This window comes from Propithecus coquereli, unplaced genomic scaffold (assembly GCF_000956105.1).
Source record: "Propithecus coquereli isolate 6110/MARCELLA unplaced genomic scaffold, Pcoq_1.0 Scaffold202, whole genome shotgun sequence".
Lineage (NCBI taxonomy): Eukaryota > Metazoa > Chordata > Mammalia > Primates > Indriidae > Propithecus > Propithecus coquereli.
In genome coordinates, this window is record NW_012145190.1 from 2,616,640 (window position 1) to 2,635,030 (window position 18,391).

General features: G+C 55.0%; 1 protein-coding gene across 1 annotated transcript in view; it reads left to right on the forward strand.

Annotated features, from left to right (window-relative positions):
• Positions 1-13,900, forward strand: part of SLC43A1 (solute carrier family 43 (amino acid system L transporter), member 1) — a 23,385-nt gene extending 9,485 nt beyond the window's left edge. Inside the window, exons 3-15 of the mRNA XM_012643972.1 lie at positions 442-619; positions 730-785; positions 912-988; positions 3,141-3,233; positions 4,828-4,961; positions 6,237-6,415; positions 7,476-7,622; positions 7,715-7,750; positions 7,948-8,086; positions 10,018-10,159; positions 10,435-10,508; positions 11,741-11,864; positions 13,173-13,900. Coding sequence (XP_012499426.1) covers positions 442-619; positions 730-785; positions 912-988; positions 3,141-3,233; positions 4,828-4,961; positions 6,237-6,415; positions 7,476-7,622; positions 7,715-7,750; positions 7,948-8,086; positions 10,018-10,159; positions 10,435-10,508; positions 11,741-11,864; positions 13,173-13,319 — 1,526 coding nt within the window. The 3' untranslated portion in view covers positions 13,320-13,900. The remainder of the gene's footprint in view (positions 1-441; positions 620-729; positions 786-911; positions 989-3,140; positions 3,234-4,827; positions 4,962-6,236; positions 6,416-7,475; positions 7,623-7,714; positions 7,751-7,947; positions 8,087-10,017; positions 10,160-10,434; positions 10,509-11,740; positions 11,865-13,172) is intronic.
• The last annotated feature ends 4,491 nt before the right edge of the window (positions 13,901-18,391 follow it).

Here is an 18,391-nt window from a genome sequence, read left to right on the forward strand (position 1 = left end):
AAAGAAAGCTTCCTCTAAGTTTTTTTTCTTTTCTATTTCCTCGGACATAAGGAAACAAACCTAGGCAAATTCTTGGTATGGCCATTAGAGCACCACTCACCACCTTTGCCCTAGAGTTGGAGGTGCTTTCTGTTGTGGGGTCCATAAAATCCCCTGAGCTGGGAAATTGAATAAATATTACAACTTGGTAAACACTTTGATGTCCATAATCTCATTTGAACTAGTTGGAGGCCTCAGGTCAGGTGTGTGTGTGACTCTCCCAGGGTCACATACTAATTGCTGCTATTTACCGAGCCCCCCTCCAGGAGACATGACTCTAGGCTACCCCCAGGGTCACCTGGCATGGGACTTGAACCCAGGCCCCTGACCCCAGGGCTGCTCTCTTCTGTGCCCGGCGGCTACTGCTTTCGTGTGCTAAGTCCCCCCCTTCCCCCTCCTCAGTTGAGAACATCACCAACAGCACCCAGGACGAGCAGCGCCAGTGGCTGAGCTGTGACCGGCAGGACGAGATGCTCAATGTGGGCTTCACCATCGGCTCCTTCGTGCTCAGCGCCACCACCTTGCCGCTGGGGGTCTTCATGGACCGCTTCGGCCCCCGGCCTGTGCGGCTGGTTGGCAGGTGAGGTGGCTGGGCTGTGGGGAGCTGGAGGGCCGGGACGGTGCTGCAGGGACAGGGGTGCTCAGAGGGCTCGCAGGTCAAGCCTTCCCCCTTCCCTGTGTCCCCTGCAGTGCCTGCTTTGCTTCATCCTGCACCCTCATGGCCCTGGCGTCTTGGGACACTGAAGGTGAGCTGTCCTCTCGAGCCCCCACAAGAAAAGAATGGGTGGGATGAAGGCAGATGTTCACCCCAGCTCTGCCCTTGGCCTCCCACTGCTCCTCATGCCCTCATCTGCCGCTCTTCTTCTTCCCAGTTCTGTCTCCATTGATATTCCTGGCACTGTCTCTGAATGGCTTTGGTGGAATCTGCCTAACGTTCTCTTCACTCACCGTGAGTATGACATGCCTGTCTTGGCAGCAGGACTTCCGGTGGGGGGGACGGGGCGCGTGTGAAACCATGCAGGTGGCAGCTAAGGGTGGGGATCAGGCTGTGTGTGTGTGTGTGTGTGTGTGTTTGTGTGTGCTTGCACAGTATGTCTACTGAGCTCTGTTCTAGGGGCTGAGGCCACAGCACAAACAACTTGACAACGTCCTCCCCTTCCGGAGCTTACGTTTGGGGTAAACTAATAAATTATGTCAGTAGTCTTAAGTTCTGGGAAGAAAATAAAACTGAGTAACCTGATAGTCAGTGGGAGGGAGAGTGTGTCCGTTTGCCACGTTGTGGGAGAGTGGGCTGTCCGCGTCAGATGGCTTGAGACCGCACATGCAGTTGTGAGTGTATGAGGTTGAACTACGTGGAATTGTTAATATCCGGCTGGGCTTGACCTATAAAAACGGCTTTTTCACGCGGCTCGACCTATTGCACGTGTGTCTGTGTTTCTCTAAGTGTGTATGTTTATGTGTGTGAGTACAAAGGTTAAAGGCGTAGAGTGTGTTGGTGGGGGGAGGGGAAGGTTCCTGGCTGGGCCGGCTTGGGGCGGGCTGTTTATCTGGGACGAGGGCCTCCTGACAGCCAAACTGGGTGTTTTTGGCTGAATTTCATCTTACCCCAGCAGCTGCCTTTAATTCCAACCGGGGACATTTCACAACTCTCTAAGGAAGTGGATCCCTTCCTCCCGCCCCGCTCCGCAGCCCCTTCTCCGCCCTGTGTAGCTTGGCTCGCTGCCCTAAATCCCTTTCCTCCCCGGGCGCGGGGCCTGACCTCCGACCCTGCCCTGGCTGCCTGGGGTCTCGGCGGGTGGCTCCTCCCCGCCGTCTCCTGGCCGCCTGTAATCTCCAGCCAATCGCAGGGCCCGGCCCCGCCCCCTCCCCGCCCCGCCCCCGGGCCGGCCCCGCCCCCGGCCGCCGCGCTAGCTAGCGGTGCTCTGCCTGGCCCCGCGTCCAGTGCTGCGACGGCGGCGCTGTGGCCGACAGCCTGGGGTTAGCGCCGGTCTCGCCCTGCCCGCGGTGCTGGGCGGAGACAGCCCCCGCGGACCCTTGCGGGGAGGGGGCCCTGCCTCCCCCAGGCCCTGGCTGCCTTCTCTGGCGTCCTTGGCAGCGTGCCTCACTGATCCGGGATGCCAGGGAAACCTCTGCCCGAGTGAGGCCCAACCTGGCCCCGCTCCCTCTCCTGAGCCACATGTGGGAGTTGGACAAATGGGTTCTCTTGTGTTTAAACACCTTCTTTCCCAGAGCTGATTGCGGTCTCCCTTCAGAGCCTCAGTTTCCCCCTCTATGGAGAGGGTTCAGCTTTGTGTGGCTTCTAAGGTCTTTCTCAGCTATGGGATCTGGTGACCTGGGGAGGATGGTGGGGCCGGAGGGGGGTGTGTACAAAGGACGTCATGACTTTGCCTTCTCTTCCCCTGAAGGCCTGGCTCATGCTGTTGACAGAACATACAATCAATTAATTCTCTACTGATGGGGGTTCTGGGCCAGCTCTGCGTCAAAGTCACCTCCTCTGGAGACCTGGCCTGTCCCTGCTCCCTGCCTGATTCCCACCGTCGCCTCTCTGGCCCTCCCCAGGATCTGTCCTGATCCAACAGAAACTGTGGGCTGGGACATTTGGGGCCACCAAGAGGGTTAAGAGGCACCATACTGTTACAGGGTCAGCCACGGTCACAGCCTTGCGTTAGGGCTAGGATGGCCCCAATAGGAGAGAAGGTCATTAACATGCTCTGTGAACTTGAGTATCGTTCTTCACTTCTTTCCCTCTCTGGGCCTCCATTTTCTCATCTAAAATGAGTTGGACTAGGTCAGTGTTTTCTTAAATACCTGTTCCATGGGTTCTTCAGAGCTGCCATATGATAAAGGGGTTCCCTAAACAACAAACTTGGAAAACCCTGGGGTTAAACAAAATCAACAAAATTTCCCTTTGAAGGCACTCCTGGGAGCCTTTTAGATGTGAAAGTGCATCGTGAGTTTGTAGGAGGGGAAAGAGCACAGTTTCCCAGGTTGATTTTGCCGGGGGCTGTTGTTCCTGGAGCTCAATTTTCCACAACGGGGCTGGGAACCCTGGGTGTGTGTCGGGGTGTCCCCTGTTCATGGGCGCCACTCTCGCCCCTCAGCTGCCCAACATGTTTGGGAACCTGCGCTCCACGGTCATGGCCCTCATGTTCGGCTCCTACGCCTCTTCTGCCATCACATTCCCGGGAATCAAGGTATGGAGCTGCCTGCGGGGCCAGTGAGGTCCCCGGGGTTTTATTTTGCCTTGACAGGAACTGGGTGGGGCTAGGTGAGTAGTGGCTGGTGCTGCCCCCTGGGTCTGACTTCTCTGCTTCTTCAGCCTCCTTCTTTCCTACGCTGGTGTCCCAGTGAAGGCCTTCCTCCTCTCTCCTGGGCTGGTCTCCCTGTCTCTGATCTTTTCTGTCTCTAATCTGTCATTCCCGTGACTTCCAGAATGATCTTAGATGGAGAACTGGCCCACACACCTGCTCAAAAACCTTCAGTGGTTTTGTTTCACCTGCAGAATCCATTCTAACCCCTTCACATGCATTCAAGGTCCCCGACTCTCTGGCCGCTTCCAACCTGTTGGGGCACATCTTTTTCCACTCCTTTCGAAGAAGCTGAGTGACTTGCTCCAGGGTCACAAAGCCTAGTCCATGCCAGCCTAGATGCTGGACAGGTCAGCTTGGAGGACCTCGGAGTCAGGAGGCCTGGTTTTAGCTTGGACAAGGTGGGGGCCTCTGTTTCTTTCTCTGTCAAATGATATCATAGCACCCATTGACTGGGTCATGATGTGCTCCTCAGACTCCACCTTGGGCAGTTGATTTGTTAATTTAGAGGGCACTTTTGCTCAGACTCTCCAAAGGAGTTTGAGAGTGTGCATAGGTAGGGTGGCCATCAATTTTTCTGGTGGGCAGGCATAGAGGGTGAGTAGTTTTCCCTTGTCTTCAACTAAGGGAGTAGGGTTTGAGGAGCCAGATTTCACCTCCACACATTTGGAGCTGTGGCCATTTGAAACTCCATCCTGCCACAGGGAGGAAAGGACCCCAAGGCTGTGAAGGAGCGAAGTTTTTCCCAGGCTGCGAGTGGAGCTCTGGGCAGGAGCCTGAGGCGAGAGCAGACATCAGTCATCCAGGTGGAGGGTACAGGGAGGACAAGAGGAGGACATCGTCCCTGTGCACCAGCCTCTCCCATGAGAGGGGCTGACACATCTGCACAGAATCCCAATCCATTCAGAACCCACCTGTCCTGGGCTCAGGAGCCCTTAGGCAGAGCACTTGCACTTCCCCAAAGCACCCAGTTGTGGCACCTGGGAGCACCTGTGCAGGGCGAGATGAGGCTTCACAGACTGGGTTTACCTTTCCCCCAGGGAACGTGCCAGGAAGGTGCAGGATAAACGCGGTGAGGCCTGGTAAACCTAGAGCGTTAATTTTTCCTTTGCATATAACATGAAGTGGACATTTTTGTGTGAAAATAAACATGAGTATTGGAGTCATAGGCAAAATGCATATACCTTTTTAAGATAATAATTGAGATTTCAATGACATTTTGAGCAAGTGGCCAGCCACTTCAGCACTCTGTGGGGACTACTTCACTCCTCTTTAGGAAGACTTAGGTAGAAAAGGAAAAGGAATGGTGAGTCTTCTGAATCTGACTCTTTACTTCTGGCCTTGATTTCCTCATCTGCAAATTGGGCACAAGGAGTTGGGTAGAAGAGACTTTCCTTTAAGGCCTCTGAGGCCTGGGTTCTACCTCAGTGGCGTCTAGGGCCAAATGGCCTCCCCCATGAGCCTGCCCCCTCTCCCACAGCTGATCTATGATGCTGGTGTGGCCTTCGTGGTCATCATGTTCACCTGGTCCGGCCTGGCCTGCCTTATCTTTCTGAACTGTGCCCTCAACTGGCCTATCGAAGCCTTTCCTGCCCCTGAGGAAGTCAATTACACGTGAGTGGCTGGCGTGGGCAGGGATTCCCCAGCTGTGGTGACAGGATGGACAGAATCAGCTTTGGAGGCCAGGCGCAGTGGCTCACGCCTGTAATCCTAGCTCTCTGGGAGGCCGAGGCAGGCGGATTATTGGAGCTCAGGAGTTCGAAACCAGCCTGAGCAAGAGCGAGACCCCGTCTCTACTAAAATTAGAAAGAAATTAATTGGACAACTAAAAATATATAGAAAAAATTAGCCGGGCATGGTGGCGCATGCCTGTAGTCCCAGCTACTCGGGAGGCTGAGGCAAGAGGATCGCTTGAGCCCAGGAGTTTGAGATTGCTGTGAGCTAGGCTGACGCCATGGCACTCTAGCCTGGGCAACACAGTGAGACTCTGTCTCAAAAAAAAAAAAAAAAAAAGAATCAGCTTTGGAGCCAGAGAGACCTCAGCTGAGATCTCAGCCTGGCAAATTGCCTGAGCTCTCGGAGCTCTGCTTTCTCATCTGTGCAACAGGCCTGTTCCTACCTGTCCACAGGTGTTTTTAAGTAATAGAGCTGGCACATAACAGGTGATCAAAATATAGTAGCTACAATGTTATTGTTATTGTCCTTTGTGGGTCTGGAGGAGGAGATCAGAGTAGGAGGGACCCCAGCAATAGCACCAGATACCATATGAACCCAAAAGGGGGGATACAAAATAATCAAGCACCCACCTTTTGTGGGGCAACCTGAATGCCACCTTTTCCCAACTGCGTATCAGTTCATCAGGGGTAGGGGGGGATGCCCCACAACAAGTACATAGGGTGACAGTCATATAGCTGACATTTATTGAGTGCCCACTGTATGCCAGGCACTGTACTTAGCCCCCATACCATTCTCAAACAGCTGTATGATGTAGATTCTATTATTAACTCCATTAATAACAAAAGTGCAGGAAACAAAGTGACTTGCCGAAGGTCATACCATTGAAATGGGGGTGAATCTAAATTGGGAATCAGGCTGTCTGCCTCCTGTCTGAGGTTTTAGTACAGCCTCCTCCATGGGAACAGCCCAGGTGAAAAGCAGCTGATGGACTCTTTATTTACTGGGCACCTGTGCTAAGCTGGTTTCTGGGCCAGGCTCTGAGCAACACAGACAGGAGCCCAGCATTTGGGAGCTTATTACTGGGCATGTTGGTGCTGGGTAGAGGGGTGCTTGGCACCACTGGGACAGACTGGGGAGGCGGCCTAGCGGTAGACCATTGAGGGTGGGCTCTGCGTGGCTGGTTCCCACACTCTGTGGCCTGCCTGCTGGCAGGAAGAAGATCAAGCTCAGTGGGCTGGCCCTGGATCACAAGGTGACAGGTGACCGCTTCTATACCCACGTGACCATCGTGGGCCAGCGGCTGAGCCAGAAGGCCCCTAGCCTGGAGGAGGGGGCTGACGTCTTCATCTCATCCCAGGATGTTCGTGGCACCTCAGAAAAACTTCCTGAGAGTGAGTGTCTGGTCAAAGTGCCAGCCTTGGATGGGAGGGTGGGTCCTCATGCTTGGTGAGCACTCATGTCTGAGTATTTATTTATTCTCTTTCAGTCCTTACAACACCCCATGATGTAGGTGGGGCATGCTCCCCATTACAGGTGGGGAAATCAAAGCTCAAACAATGCTGGAAAGTTCAGATTCAGGGGTACCCTGCTGGATTCTCAGGATGGGGGAGGGAGGAGCTTCCAGAATAGGGGCAGGGTCTCGGGGCCTGTGGGGCAGCTGGTTTCCTCAGGGCCCTCTGCAACCTGTGAGCCTACTGCAGCAGGTGCAGCCAAGCCAGCCAGCCTCCTGGCAGGGCCCCTCCAGCACCTGGCTGGCCAGTGCCCCCTGCTGGCTGCAGGAGGAGCCGCACCCACCTGCATGGAGCACTTCCCAAGATACTTGAGACCCCTGGACTGTCCGTCACCAGAGGGGGGGTTTGAGTCCTGCTCCCCAGTTACAGGCCATGCGACTTGGTAGATCACCTGGTCTTGCTCTTGATTTCCTCATTTCTTAGACTGGCACTAATAGCATCTACCAAACAGGGGAGTTAGTTGGGACAATTGAATGACACGGTGGACGTGGAAGCTTTGTAAAGTGCAGAATGGTGTGCGGTTATGAGGGTGGTTACCCCGCTGCCCATCCTCAGAGGTCGGAGTGGTTAGGGTGTGAGCCCGAGTCAGGCTGACCTGCACTTCCAGGCCCTGTGAGCTTGGGCAAGTCATATAACTCTCTGAGCCGCAGTTTCCTCATCTGTAAAAGGTGGTAACGATAGAGTTGTCGTCAGATTTGATTGAACAGGATAATACATGCCACGTGTGTAGCCCATAGAGTTATTACCACATGAAGCATAGGTGGTCACCTGCACATGTTCTGTGGAGAGTCTGGGGGCAACGGAACCTGAACCTTTGAAGAAACCTGTCCCTCCCCAAAGTCACATAGTGACAGAGCTCCTGCTAGAACTGCATGAGCTGGGGCAATCAGAGGGCGGTGGAGGGCCTGGGGTTCAGGGGCGCCCCCTGCTGTCTCCCCAGGGTCTGTCCCCTTCCGCAAGAGCCTCTGTGCCCCCATTTTCCTGTGGAGCCTCCTCACCATGGGCATGACCCAGCTGCGGGTCATCTTCTACATGGCCGCCATGAACAAGATGCTGGAGTACGTTGTGACCGGCGGCCAGGAGCAGGGTGAGGTGCTGCCGAGGCCCCTGGGGGGCGGGGGGCACAGGTGGGTCACCCTGGCTGAGCTCTTCTCACCATGCCTTCCCCCCTCCCCACAGAGACGAATGAACAGAGAGAAAAGGTGGCAGAGACAGGTAGGGAGAGAAGAGCAGGGCTGTGGCCCACAGCTACCTGTCCTTGCCCACCCTGCAGGGGGTGGGACTCCTGTGGGCCTGGGCCCACCCTGGTGACCCTGTACATTGGGGGATCTAAGAGTAAGGGCTCAGAGGAAGGCTGTTCTGGTCTCCGTTGTGCCAGCTCCTGACCTCATTTCCCTTGCCGTCCTGCCCAGTTGGGTTCTACACCTCCATATTTGGGGCCATGCAGTTGTTGTGCCTTCTCACCTGCCCCTTCATCGGCTACGTCATGGACTGGCGGATCAAGGACTGTGTGGATGCCCCGGCTGACGGCACTGCCCTCAGAGATGCCAGGTGACCTGCACAGGGATGGCGACAGCAAGTGGTCAGACAGTGCTTTCCATTTTCTCTGTGCTTTTATGACCAGCATCATATTTCATTCTCCCGAGAGCTCTGGGAGAGCAGGGGTGCCTACCCATTTTACAGATGAGGAAACTGAGACCAAGAAAGGCCACGCCTTGCCTGGTAATAAGAATAGCTAATACTGAGTGCTGCCTGTGCGCTAGGCCCCTTGCATTGTCCATTTAGTCCTATAACAGCTCTCTGAGGTAGGTACATTTTGTTTTTTCGTTTTTTTTTTTTTTTTTTAGTAGAGATGGAGTCTCACTATGTTGCCCAGGCTGGTCTTAAACTCCTGGGCTCGAGCAAAAAAAATTTTTTTTTTTTTTACGAAGTACTCTCATTTTACAGTTAAGAAACGTAAGACACAGGTTACACAGTTAAGTAACTTACCCAAGATCGCACAGCTTTTAATAGTAGGCTCCAGAGCCCATGTTATAAAGGGTATATTGAAAAGCCTTCTGAAGATGCCAGGTGTGGCTATGCACACCTGCAGTCCCAGCTACTTGGGAGGCTGAGGCAGGAGGATCACTTGAGCCCAGGAGTTTGAGACCAGCCTGAGCGGCATAGCAAGACTCCATCTCTTAAGAAAATAACTTATTAAAAAATAATAATAAAATAAAGCCTTCTTAAGTCTAGGAAGAGATAGAGTTGGTATGTTAGATACCTACTACTGTATAGTAAATTACCCCAAAGCTTGGCATCATTAAACAAGAAACATCTATCATCTCATACAGTTTCTGAGAGTCAGGAATCTGGGAGAGACAGGCTCAGGGTCTCTCATAAAGCTGGAGTCAGGAGGTTGGCCAGGGCTGCAGTCATTGAAAGCCTTGACTAGGTTGGAGAATTGGCTTCTGTCCAGTTCTTCCCACATGGGTCTCTCCAGGGCTGCCCAGGACACGGCAGCTGGCTTCCACTTGAGCAAGAGAGCTAAGAGAGAGAGAGAGACCAAGATAGAAGCCGCGGCGTCCCCTATAACCTAATCTTAGAGGTAGCATACCATTGCTTCTGTAATATTCTGTTGGTCACATAGAGCAACCCTGGTATAGAGTGGGGGCGGGGAGACTGCACAAAGGAGGGAATACCAGGAGGCAGGGGTCATTGGGGGCCGTTTTGTTGGCTGGAGACCACCGTTGGGCCTTGAACCCAGGTCTTCTGACTGCTTTTGTTCCTTTTGTGTTAATCCAAATAGTCCCCGTTTGTCCTGAGAGGATGGGAGAAGGAGAATAGGAGAGAAGGCATCCAAGGAGCAATCCAGCGGCCTCCCTCCTTGCAAAAGTGCCTGGCCCTGGCACCCAGCCTTCCTCTGCCACCCTCTGCCCCTGATGGCCAGGGTCCACCAGCAGGGACCTTCTGTCCAGGACAGATGGGCGGCCCGCCCTCACCCCAGCCTACTGACCTCTCCCCTGGGCTGGCTTCAGAGCCCTTGACCATAGCAGAGACAGAAGCTTGCGGAGCAGTCAGGGTCTAAGCTGCTGTCCCTCAGAATGGCGTCTGCTTTTGTCCAGGCTGGTGGGCAGAGACACCTTCCTGGGGCTTCTGGTGAGAGACAATGTGAGAATTCTCCATTCTCTACCTCCCTTCCCATCGTTGGTTCTCACACTGCAGTGTGCATGAGAAAAGGGGGCAGTGGAGACATTTGTCGACATGCAGATTCCAGGGCCTCGCCCCTGAGATTCTGAGGCCTGGGGTTAGGCCTGCGAATCTGCATGTTAAGAAAGCCTCTTGCTGCTGCTTGTGTGGTTGGGTGGGGGAAACACAGCTGGAGAAATGGTTTTCTACCTTTTCTGCTGCCCCAACAGTGGAGGCACATCACAAGGGGCCCGAGAACCAGGGAGCTGCTGGAGAGGTAGAGGCAGTGGCCAGTGACTTCCTTTTCTGCTCAGGGATAGGGTTGCTGCCAAGTCCCTCAGACCACGCTACTGCAAGATCCAGAAGCTCACCAATGCCATCAATGCCTTCACGCTGACCAACTTTCTGCTTGTCGGTTTTGGCATCACCTGCCTCATCAACAGCTTGCACCTCCAGGTACCTGTTTCCATCCTTCTCCTCTTCCTGCCCCCAGGACTCCTCCAAAGGGACGTTTCACCCAGCGCCTGCCTTCCAGAAGCATGCATGGTTCCCATCCTCCAGTCTGGGTCTGACTATTTCCAGGTTCTCCAGGAAGTGTTTCCGGTAGATTGGGTTGGCGAGACGGGTAGGAACATGCAGATGGGCTCAGTGCAGTCCCGGTTCCCTGTTCACCCCACCCCTCCTCCTGCCTCGACACTCTCTCTTAACCTCTTCACTCTCTTTGGTTTCAGTTCGTGACATTTATCCTGCACACCATGGTCCGAGGTTTCTTCCACTCTGCCTGTGGAAGCCTCTACGCTGCAGTGTGAGTTCCCTTGGCTAACTGCCTTCCTGAGTTTTGCCCCCATAACCAAGGAATCCCAGAGCAGAGTTAGAAGGGCCCAGAAATCCCCCAGTGCACCCCTCCCACGCCCACCTCCCTCGAATGCTGACATCTCACATTTGTTGGGGATCCCACTGCCCTCTCTGAGCCCCTCATTTCTTCAAAGGCAGCCCACCCCCCTGCAGTATGACTTCTACCATGGGAAAGTCTTCCCTTAGAAGAAGCTGAAATACTCGGCTTGAAGACACTTTGTTCCTATGTCTGCTGTTTGGAATGGCACCCCGAGTGGCCTCCACTGTGCCCCATGCCTGCCCGCAAGAAATTTCCCAAAGATAGTCTTGTTTGCCTTATAATTTTCCTCCTTCATGTTGAGCACCCCAAGTTCCCTTTCTCTCCTGGGCTGGCCTCAGAGCCATTTGGATTGGTTTCATCACCATATCTCAGCACCTAGAACAGTGCTTGGCACATAGTAGGAGCTCGATAAATATTTGTTGAAAGAAGAAAGGAAACAGCAAACGTCTCTGGTTTCCACTGCCAGGCGCTGTAGTGACTCTCGCCTGCATGGGTGATGGAGTAATATAGGACATTACAATAGCGATGACAAAATCATGACCGTTATCGAGGGCATCCTGCATGGCACAGGGTGGCCCCGTGACCGCCCCTCCCTGATCTCAGCCTCACTGCCGCCATCTTGGCAGGGGGCAGCTCCTTTCCCTCCATCTGCTGAAGCCAAAACCTTGGAGTCCTCCTTGATTCTGCTCTCCCTCACGCTCCACGTTCAGCCATCTGCGGTGCTGCCAGCTCCTCCTTCCATGTATCCCGAATGCGACCCCTTCTTGTCCCCTTCCGTCTGAGCCGCAGTCATCCCTAGCCTGGATTGTGGCAGTCCCCAAGCGGTGTCCCCACATCTGCCCTGATCCTCCCTCAGTCTATTTTTAACACAAGGGCTGGAGTCACCTGTTAGACATAAGTCTCTTCGCGTCACGCTGTGGCTTCCCATCTTATCTCACTCGGGGTACAAGCCAAAGACTTTATCGTGGGCCAAAAGCCTCCACAAGACCCGGCCCCAGGAACTGCCTGCCCCATGCAGAGAGCCTGAACTCTCAAGCACTACCCTGCCTGGCCAGTGGAAGCAGTGTCTGGGGGAAGGGACCCGAGGGGAGCTGGGCTGGGCTGGAGACTACACACCCCTGCTCTGCCCCTCTCCTGCACAGGTTCCCATCCAACCACTTCGGGACGCTGACAGGCCTGCAGTCCCTCATCAGCGCTGTGTTCGCCCTGCTCCAGCAGCCACTCTTCATGGCCATGGTGGGACCCCTGAAAGGAGAGCCCTTCTGGGTGAGAGCAGGGGTTGGCGCGGGGGCAGGCGGGGGGAAAGGCAGGGGCAGGGGGCCTGTATGTGAAGGAATCCCTCACTTCTCTCAGCCAGACATGCCTTGGAGGGCTCTAATCTGGGGGTTTCCAAGCTGGCTGCCCCTCAAAACCCCTCACATAGTGTTAAAAATACAGATTCCCCAGGCTACTGAGTCAGCATCTCTCAGCCTGACCCTAGGAATCTGTTTTAAATAAGCTCCGAGGTGATTTGTGAAGTGGCCCATTCCTGATCTTTGGGCCTGTGTTCAGGAACCACTGGTCTGTCCAGTTCCACCCAGAGCGGGCATCATCTCTCCAGCACCCCTGGAAGGGAGTTCCTCCCCTCCTGGCTCAGATACCCTCAGTGCTCAGTGGCGGGGCACCCACCCCTGCAGGAGGCAGCATCGCTGTCGTTAGAAAGGCTTTTCCTTACACTGAGCTGACATCTGCCTCCCTGAAGCTGATCTTCCATCTGCCCTGTGGGGCCACCCACACGTAGGCCCTTCTTCCACAAGAACTGGGATGAAATCACTGCTACCATTTACTGAGTATGCACTATGTTCTAAGCGTGCCGTGTACATTTTTTCACTTAATCTTTGTCACAGCAGCCCTGAGAAGGAGACACACATAGTTGTGATTACTCACCGGAAGTCACACAGTGAATAATGCAGGGTGGGATGTGAACCGAGTCAGAGCCCATGTGAGGGCCACTGTCCTGGGCCTTCCAAGCTGCCTGTCCTCCAGGCTGTGCATCCCAGCTCCTTGAACCGGTCCTGAGAGCCTCCTCTCACCACCCTGAACACGGTCCCATTGGTCAATATCTCCAGTGGTCAGAGCTGCCAGTCCAGAAGATCCCATTTCTGGAGCAGCCTGACCAGCCCAGTCTCCTACAGTGCTATGGCCTTCTTCATATCTACCCAGAGAGTGCCATAGAGTGTGGGCACTGCCCAGGCTCTGCCCCTTATTAGACCCAAGCAGTCTCGTCTCAGCCACTTGGCAAGGTTGCTGAGCATTAAATGAGATATTGGGGGAGCAGTGATTGCACACAATCAATACTGACTGTATTCTTCATTCTAGCCCAGGACCTGCAGCAAAGATGCCCGGGCATTTTGGGGCTTGACCTGTGGGTGGCGTAGTCCTTCCGGAGCTGGGCACGGGGTGTCTGGGCATATCCCTGCCTCTTCCCCTGCCCGCCCCCTGTGTCAGTTCTCTTGGAAGCTAAGGAGGGTCCCTGAGGATGATGAGGGCAAAGGGGTACCTACTTGACTCTCTTTCTTTCTCCTTGCCCCAAAGGTGAATCTGGGCCTCCTGCTGTTCTCACTCCTCGGATTTCTGCTACCTTGCTACCTCTTCTACTACCGTGCCCGGCTCCAGAAGGAGTACATCGCCAACGGGGTGGGCCCCCTGAAGGTGCTCAGCAGCCCTGAGGCAACGACATAGACTTCTGAGGCAGAGAGACCTGGACAATAGGCACCCAAGGCCTAAGCAACCAAAGGGAATGCCCCATATGGCTTTTCTACCTGTAACATTCTCATAGAGCCAGGGGCCATAGATTTATAAATACCAAGAGTTCTATTTTTGTAAGGACTTGGAAAAAGGAAAAAAAAAAACCCTCCAAAAAAAAAATCCCCCAAAGCAACGCTCCATTGACCGAAGCTAGTCTCTGTGCTAGAGGGATTGGGCCTCCTTCTTCCTTGGATTGGAGGACACCAGGGTGTGGGAGGCCCTTTCTCCAGGCCTTCGTCCTAGGGCCTGCCTCCTGGTACCCCATGCAGCTTGTGGGATCAGCAAACAGGCTACCCTCTAAGGTCCCAGCTGCCAAGAGTGTGCATGCATGCATGTGTATGCCTGTGTGCGTGTGTGTGACACAACTTTCCCTCAGAAAGAAGGGCCTGAGGTGCTGGCTATGCCCTGGGTGGGGTGTGGCGGGTAGGCCCCTTCTAGAGGCTGGAGGGCAGGTTCCCTCCCTGGTGCTGCTTCTTGCAGGTCTTAGAGGAAATAAAAAGGGAAGTGAGAGACTGGCTGGTGTGCACCTGTCTTTAGGGGTGGAGGGGGGGCCACACCCCCATCCCTCTTCCTTAGCCCAGCTCAGCTGGGCATTAATAGGCCGGGTGGCATGCTGGCCTGACTGCCTCTGGCTGTCTGGCTCGCTTCCCTGATCCCAACCCTGCCCTGCCTTTAGTGCCTGGAGGGAGTCCAGATTCTGCCCCCCCACTTCCCAGGGTTTAGGATACATCTGGAAAGCTGGCCTTTCTCCATACAGGGGATCAGGGGAGAATGCTTTAGAAAGAATGCTAAGGGGTGACTCAAACTTTCCCACCAAAGCATCCGCAGGCCTGCTGAAAGGAACACTTTTTTGTAGTCTCCTATTTTATCTTAAAACTGCATGTAAATTTTGAGCTTCACTCTATATTTACATTTAATTTGAATATTAAAGTACGGCTTTAAAGTAAATAAATAAAGTGAGGCTTTAAAATAATCTGCATCAAAAGAAGACACCATCTTTGAGACAAGAGACCTTCCAGAAAGACACACCTGATTTATCCCAGCCCCACACCTGCGCATGCCCCGGGAACACAAGCCTTAGAGGTTAGCAGGAGTCCTAGAATGAATGGACGGACAACTAAGATTGGTGGAGGATCTGTACATTCTACACCGGTATCTCATTTCACCCGCACTATAGCCCAAGAAATCAATACTGTCATCCTGTTTCATAGATTGAGGAATCAAGCCCAGAAAGGTTAAGGCACAAGCCCAAGGGCACACAGTGGTAGGTGGTGGAGCTGAGCTTGGAACCCCAGCAGTCTGACTGCAGAGTCCAAGCCACAGGTCTTGCCTGGGCAGCTGGGCAGAAATGAAGTCCCAGGCTTCTTCCCAGTTCTCAGCTGCCCTCTCAGGGCTGAGAGTGACCTCAAAAGCCTTACCCATGCTCCCCCACCTCCCCAGAAAACCCCCTGGAGGACCTCCACGGGTTAGCGCTGGAAGACAGCATTCCAGATGAGCCATTTTCTCCCCCTTTGTCTTAGGTTCTCTTGAGAAGTCAATAAAAGACTGACCTATCCATTTTCAGATAAGAAAACGTGTTTAGAGGGGTCTGGAGACCTGGCTGCTCCGAGCCCAGACTCCTGACTTACAACACTGCCTTTTCGCAAACACGAGATGAGAGTTGGACAGCACCCGGCCACGGGTTCGGCGGCCCCCAGAGGGCCTGCCCGGGTCTCACCGCGCTCTCTGTCCCGCACCCTTGCTTCCTGTCCGAATAGTCCGGTGGAGGCTGACCGACGCGATGAACCGGCCGGGGTGAGGGCGGGCGGAGGGGCAGGGCGTGCGCGCCAGGCGCGGTGTGCCCGGCAGGCGGCGCTGCGTGGCTGCGGCCGGCACAGCCTGGGACGGGGTGCGAGGGGGCGGCGAGCCAGGAAGGTAACCCCGACCCTAGCCGCCCGCCCGTCCGCCCTTCCCGCGCCTCGGCCTCCAGAACCCCTACCCTGGGCCTGCTCTGTCCGTCCTCTGATCTCGCCCTACGCCTTCCCGGACCCCCACCCTTTGAAACGTTACCTTCGGCCCCACAGACCCCCGCAACGGAAGGAGGGGGTCTCGACGCTTTCCCCTGGCCAGCTGAGCCTTGGGACCCGGTGGGAGACGGAGGCAGAAATTTTGGCCTCCCAGGAGAAGGGCGTCTCCCCGTGGGGAGTTTGGGGAGGGGGCTGGGCAGGGGCGGAAGCGAGCTAGAGCCGTGTTTGTCGCGGCGCTGCCGAGTGGAACAGATGGCTGCGGAGGGGAGAGGGTGCGTGGCGGAGAGGAGGAGGGGTGCGGGGGCTGGAGGATGAGGAACGAGGAATTTCGACGCCCCGAGTCTCCCAGGAGAAGCCCCCCTCCCCATCTCTTCCAAGAAAGAGGGGCGGGCAAGCGCCTGCCTTTCCCCGGAGAGCCCTGGCCTCTGGCCCGCGGCAGACCTCGCGGCACAGCCCTGCGCCCCGGGGCGCGCCCCTCGCCCCGCAGGCCCCCCGCCGCAGGCTAGGCTGGCGTGGTGGAGGCCGCGGGGAGCGGCCCGGGTCGCAGGGGTTAATGGGCCGCGGTCCCAGGGGCGAGGAGGAGGCGGCGGGAAGCGGGCTCAGGGGCTGGGAGCGAGCTCTGGGATCGCAAATAGCTAAGGAAAAACGTGTTAATTGCAACTCTATGCAGATGGGCTGGGGCTGGGGGAAGTGGGGGGGAGAAGGTCAGCGTGGTTGGACCCGAGCCGAGGTCTGAGGGGAGGGCGGCGGGCCGGGGCAGGGACGCCCGGGTAGCCACCTGGGCAGGTTCCCTGCCTTGAACCTCAGGGGAGCACGCGGGTCCCCGGGGATAAGAAGCTTCCGCTCTGACCCTCCGCCCCAGAAACGAGGCGTGGGGCTCTTCCATGGCCTCCACATCCCGGGTCCAGCAGTTCAGCGTCTCAGGTCGCCACGAAGGGAGGGCGGGGCGTACCCCGCGAGCGTCCGCTTCCGTTCTGAGGGCGTCCCAGTCTCCCCTTGGCTGCGGGCCCCCACCTCCTCCGTCTGGCTTGGCGTCCTCTCACTTTGCCTCCCCCATCCTTCCTTCCCCGTCGCTGGCATCACCCTCCCCACGCAGGAGCCTTGTCTGTGGCTGCCACCAAGTGTACCTTCTCTCCCTTTGCATTCTCCTGTCTGCCCCCCACAGACCACCCCACCTTCGAGATGTTTCTCAAACTTAAGAGTGCTCCATAACCCACCTCCACTTGTTAAAATGCAGATTCCAGGGCCCCCTTAGCAATCTGATTCAGCAGATCCGAGGGGAGGGAGGGGAGAGGAAGGGAGATGAAGGAATGAGTCTGCCCTGGCTCTTCTCTCTCTGAGCAGGGTCTTGCCTTCCTTTCGCGGCTGCCCACTGCGCTCCCCTCTATTTTGGCCTCACCATCTATCTTCCTCCTCCTCGCCCGCCCAGCCGTGCCTACTCTCTTAGCTCCCTGCCCCCTCCTCATCTGAGGTTCCTAGGAAGGCCAAAGGCTCTTGAGGTGGGCAGTTTGGGCCTGAGGGGGGATGGCAGAGCCAACCAAAGTCCCCACTTTCAAAGAAAGAGCCAGAGACACCTCTGGGGTTGGAAGAAAACCAGAGGAGGGAGGCAGAACTTGAGGAAATACAATAACCACAAACATTCAGGTCACCTTTCCACAGGCAATTGTAGCTATTCCCCACAACTCCTTCTAGGCAGGCACTATTGCCCCCAGCTTACAAAAGAAAAAAAAAGAAGGAAACAAACTCCCAAAAACTGATGTTCAGAGAGGTTAAGTAACTTACCCAAGGTCACACAGCTAATAAGTGGAAGAATAATTAGGTCATTCCCCCATCTACTGCCCCTAAACCATTTCTCCAGAGGCCACTGGATAGCTGTCCCAAGCCTGCCCTCCCTCCCCCTGCCCCAGGGGCAATGGGGATGGGAAGGGCATGGTGTACAGAGATGAAAGGAGATGCTCAGGTTTCGGAACATCTGACAGGTCTGGCTGGAAGCATTAAAAATTCATATAGAAACCTGATCCCAGCTGGACCTTGGGCCTGCCACCTGGACTATCCCTGGCCTTGTGGCTTCTCAGAGTCCGATGGGCAAATTTCCCTTCTGCTGTGTCCTGGGAGCCCCAAGTCTTTGTATTTCATAGCAGAAGAGTTCTCTCATGGATTAGGGATCTGAAGTTGGGAGCCAGCAGCTCAGAAAGCAGGGCCGAGAACCCTCCCCCCAATCTGGGTGTAAGAACTTTAGAGGCTTAAGGGCTTATAAACCTTGTCATCTGGCGTCCTTCTATTCCTCTCTCCAGGCGGTTAGATGCTCACCCTCAGTTCAGCAGGACTGCCTCCTGGCTGTGCTTCCCAAGGTGGCCAGTTGGGGGCGGCCATCTGCTTTTGGGGGAGCCAGAGCCTGAGCCTCTATCTGCAGCTTGGAAGGACAGTGAAAGAACCCCCATGTATGGTCAGAAAGCGGAAGTCTTGGCCTTGGAGAAGGGTTCTGGAGTCTGTGATCTGAGGAAAGGGGAAGAGATTTCCTTGTTTGGGGGAGATTGAGGAATTTTAGGGTGCATTCGAAATAGGTTTGTGGGTTTCAAGTGCAAAATAACTGATACAAACATTCTAACTGGCCTGAAGGTTTGAGATGAAGCCATGAGGGAAAAGGCTAGAAAAGCAGTTGGTACCGGATTCTGAAGGATCTTGGATGCTTTGCTAAGGTGTTTTGATCTTTAACCTGTAGGCAATAGGGAGCCTTTATAGGTTCCTGAGCAACATAATGACATAATGCAAATTTTGATCAGTTAAATCTGGTCACCATGGACAGGCTGGGTGGGAGGGAGAGATTGAATGTAGGAAAACCAGTGAGGTTATTGCTATTTTCTTTTATATTCTAGGCATGAGGTAATGAGTAGCTGGAGCGGGGAGGTGGTGGGGGGAATGGGAAGGAAGGAATGGATTGGGGCCAGGCGGGGGACTGGGTAACTGAATAGATATAGGAGATTAGAGAAAGGGAGGCGT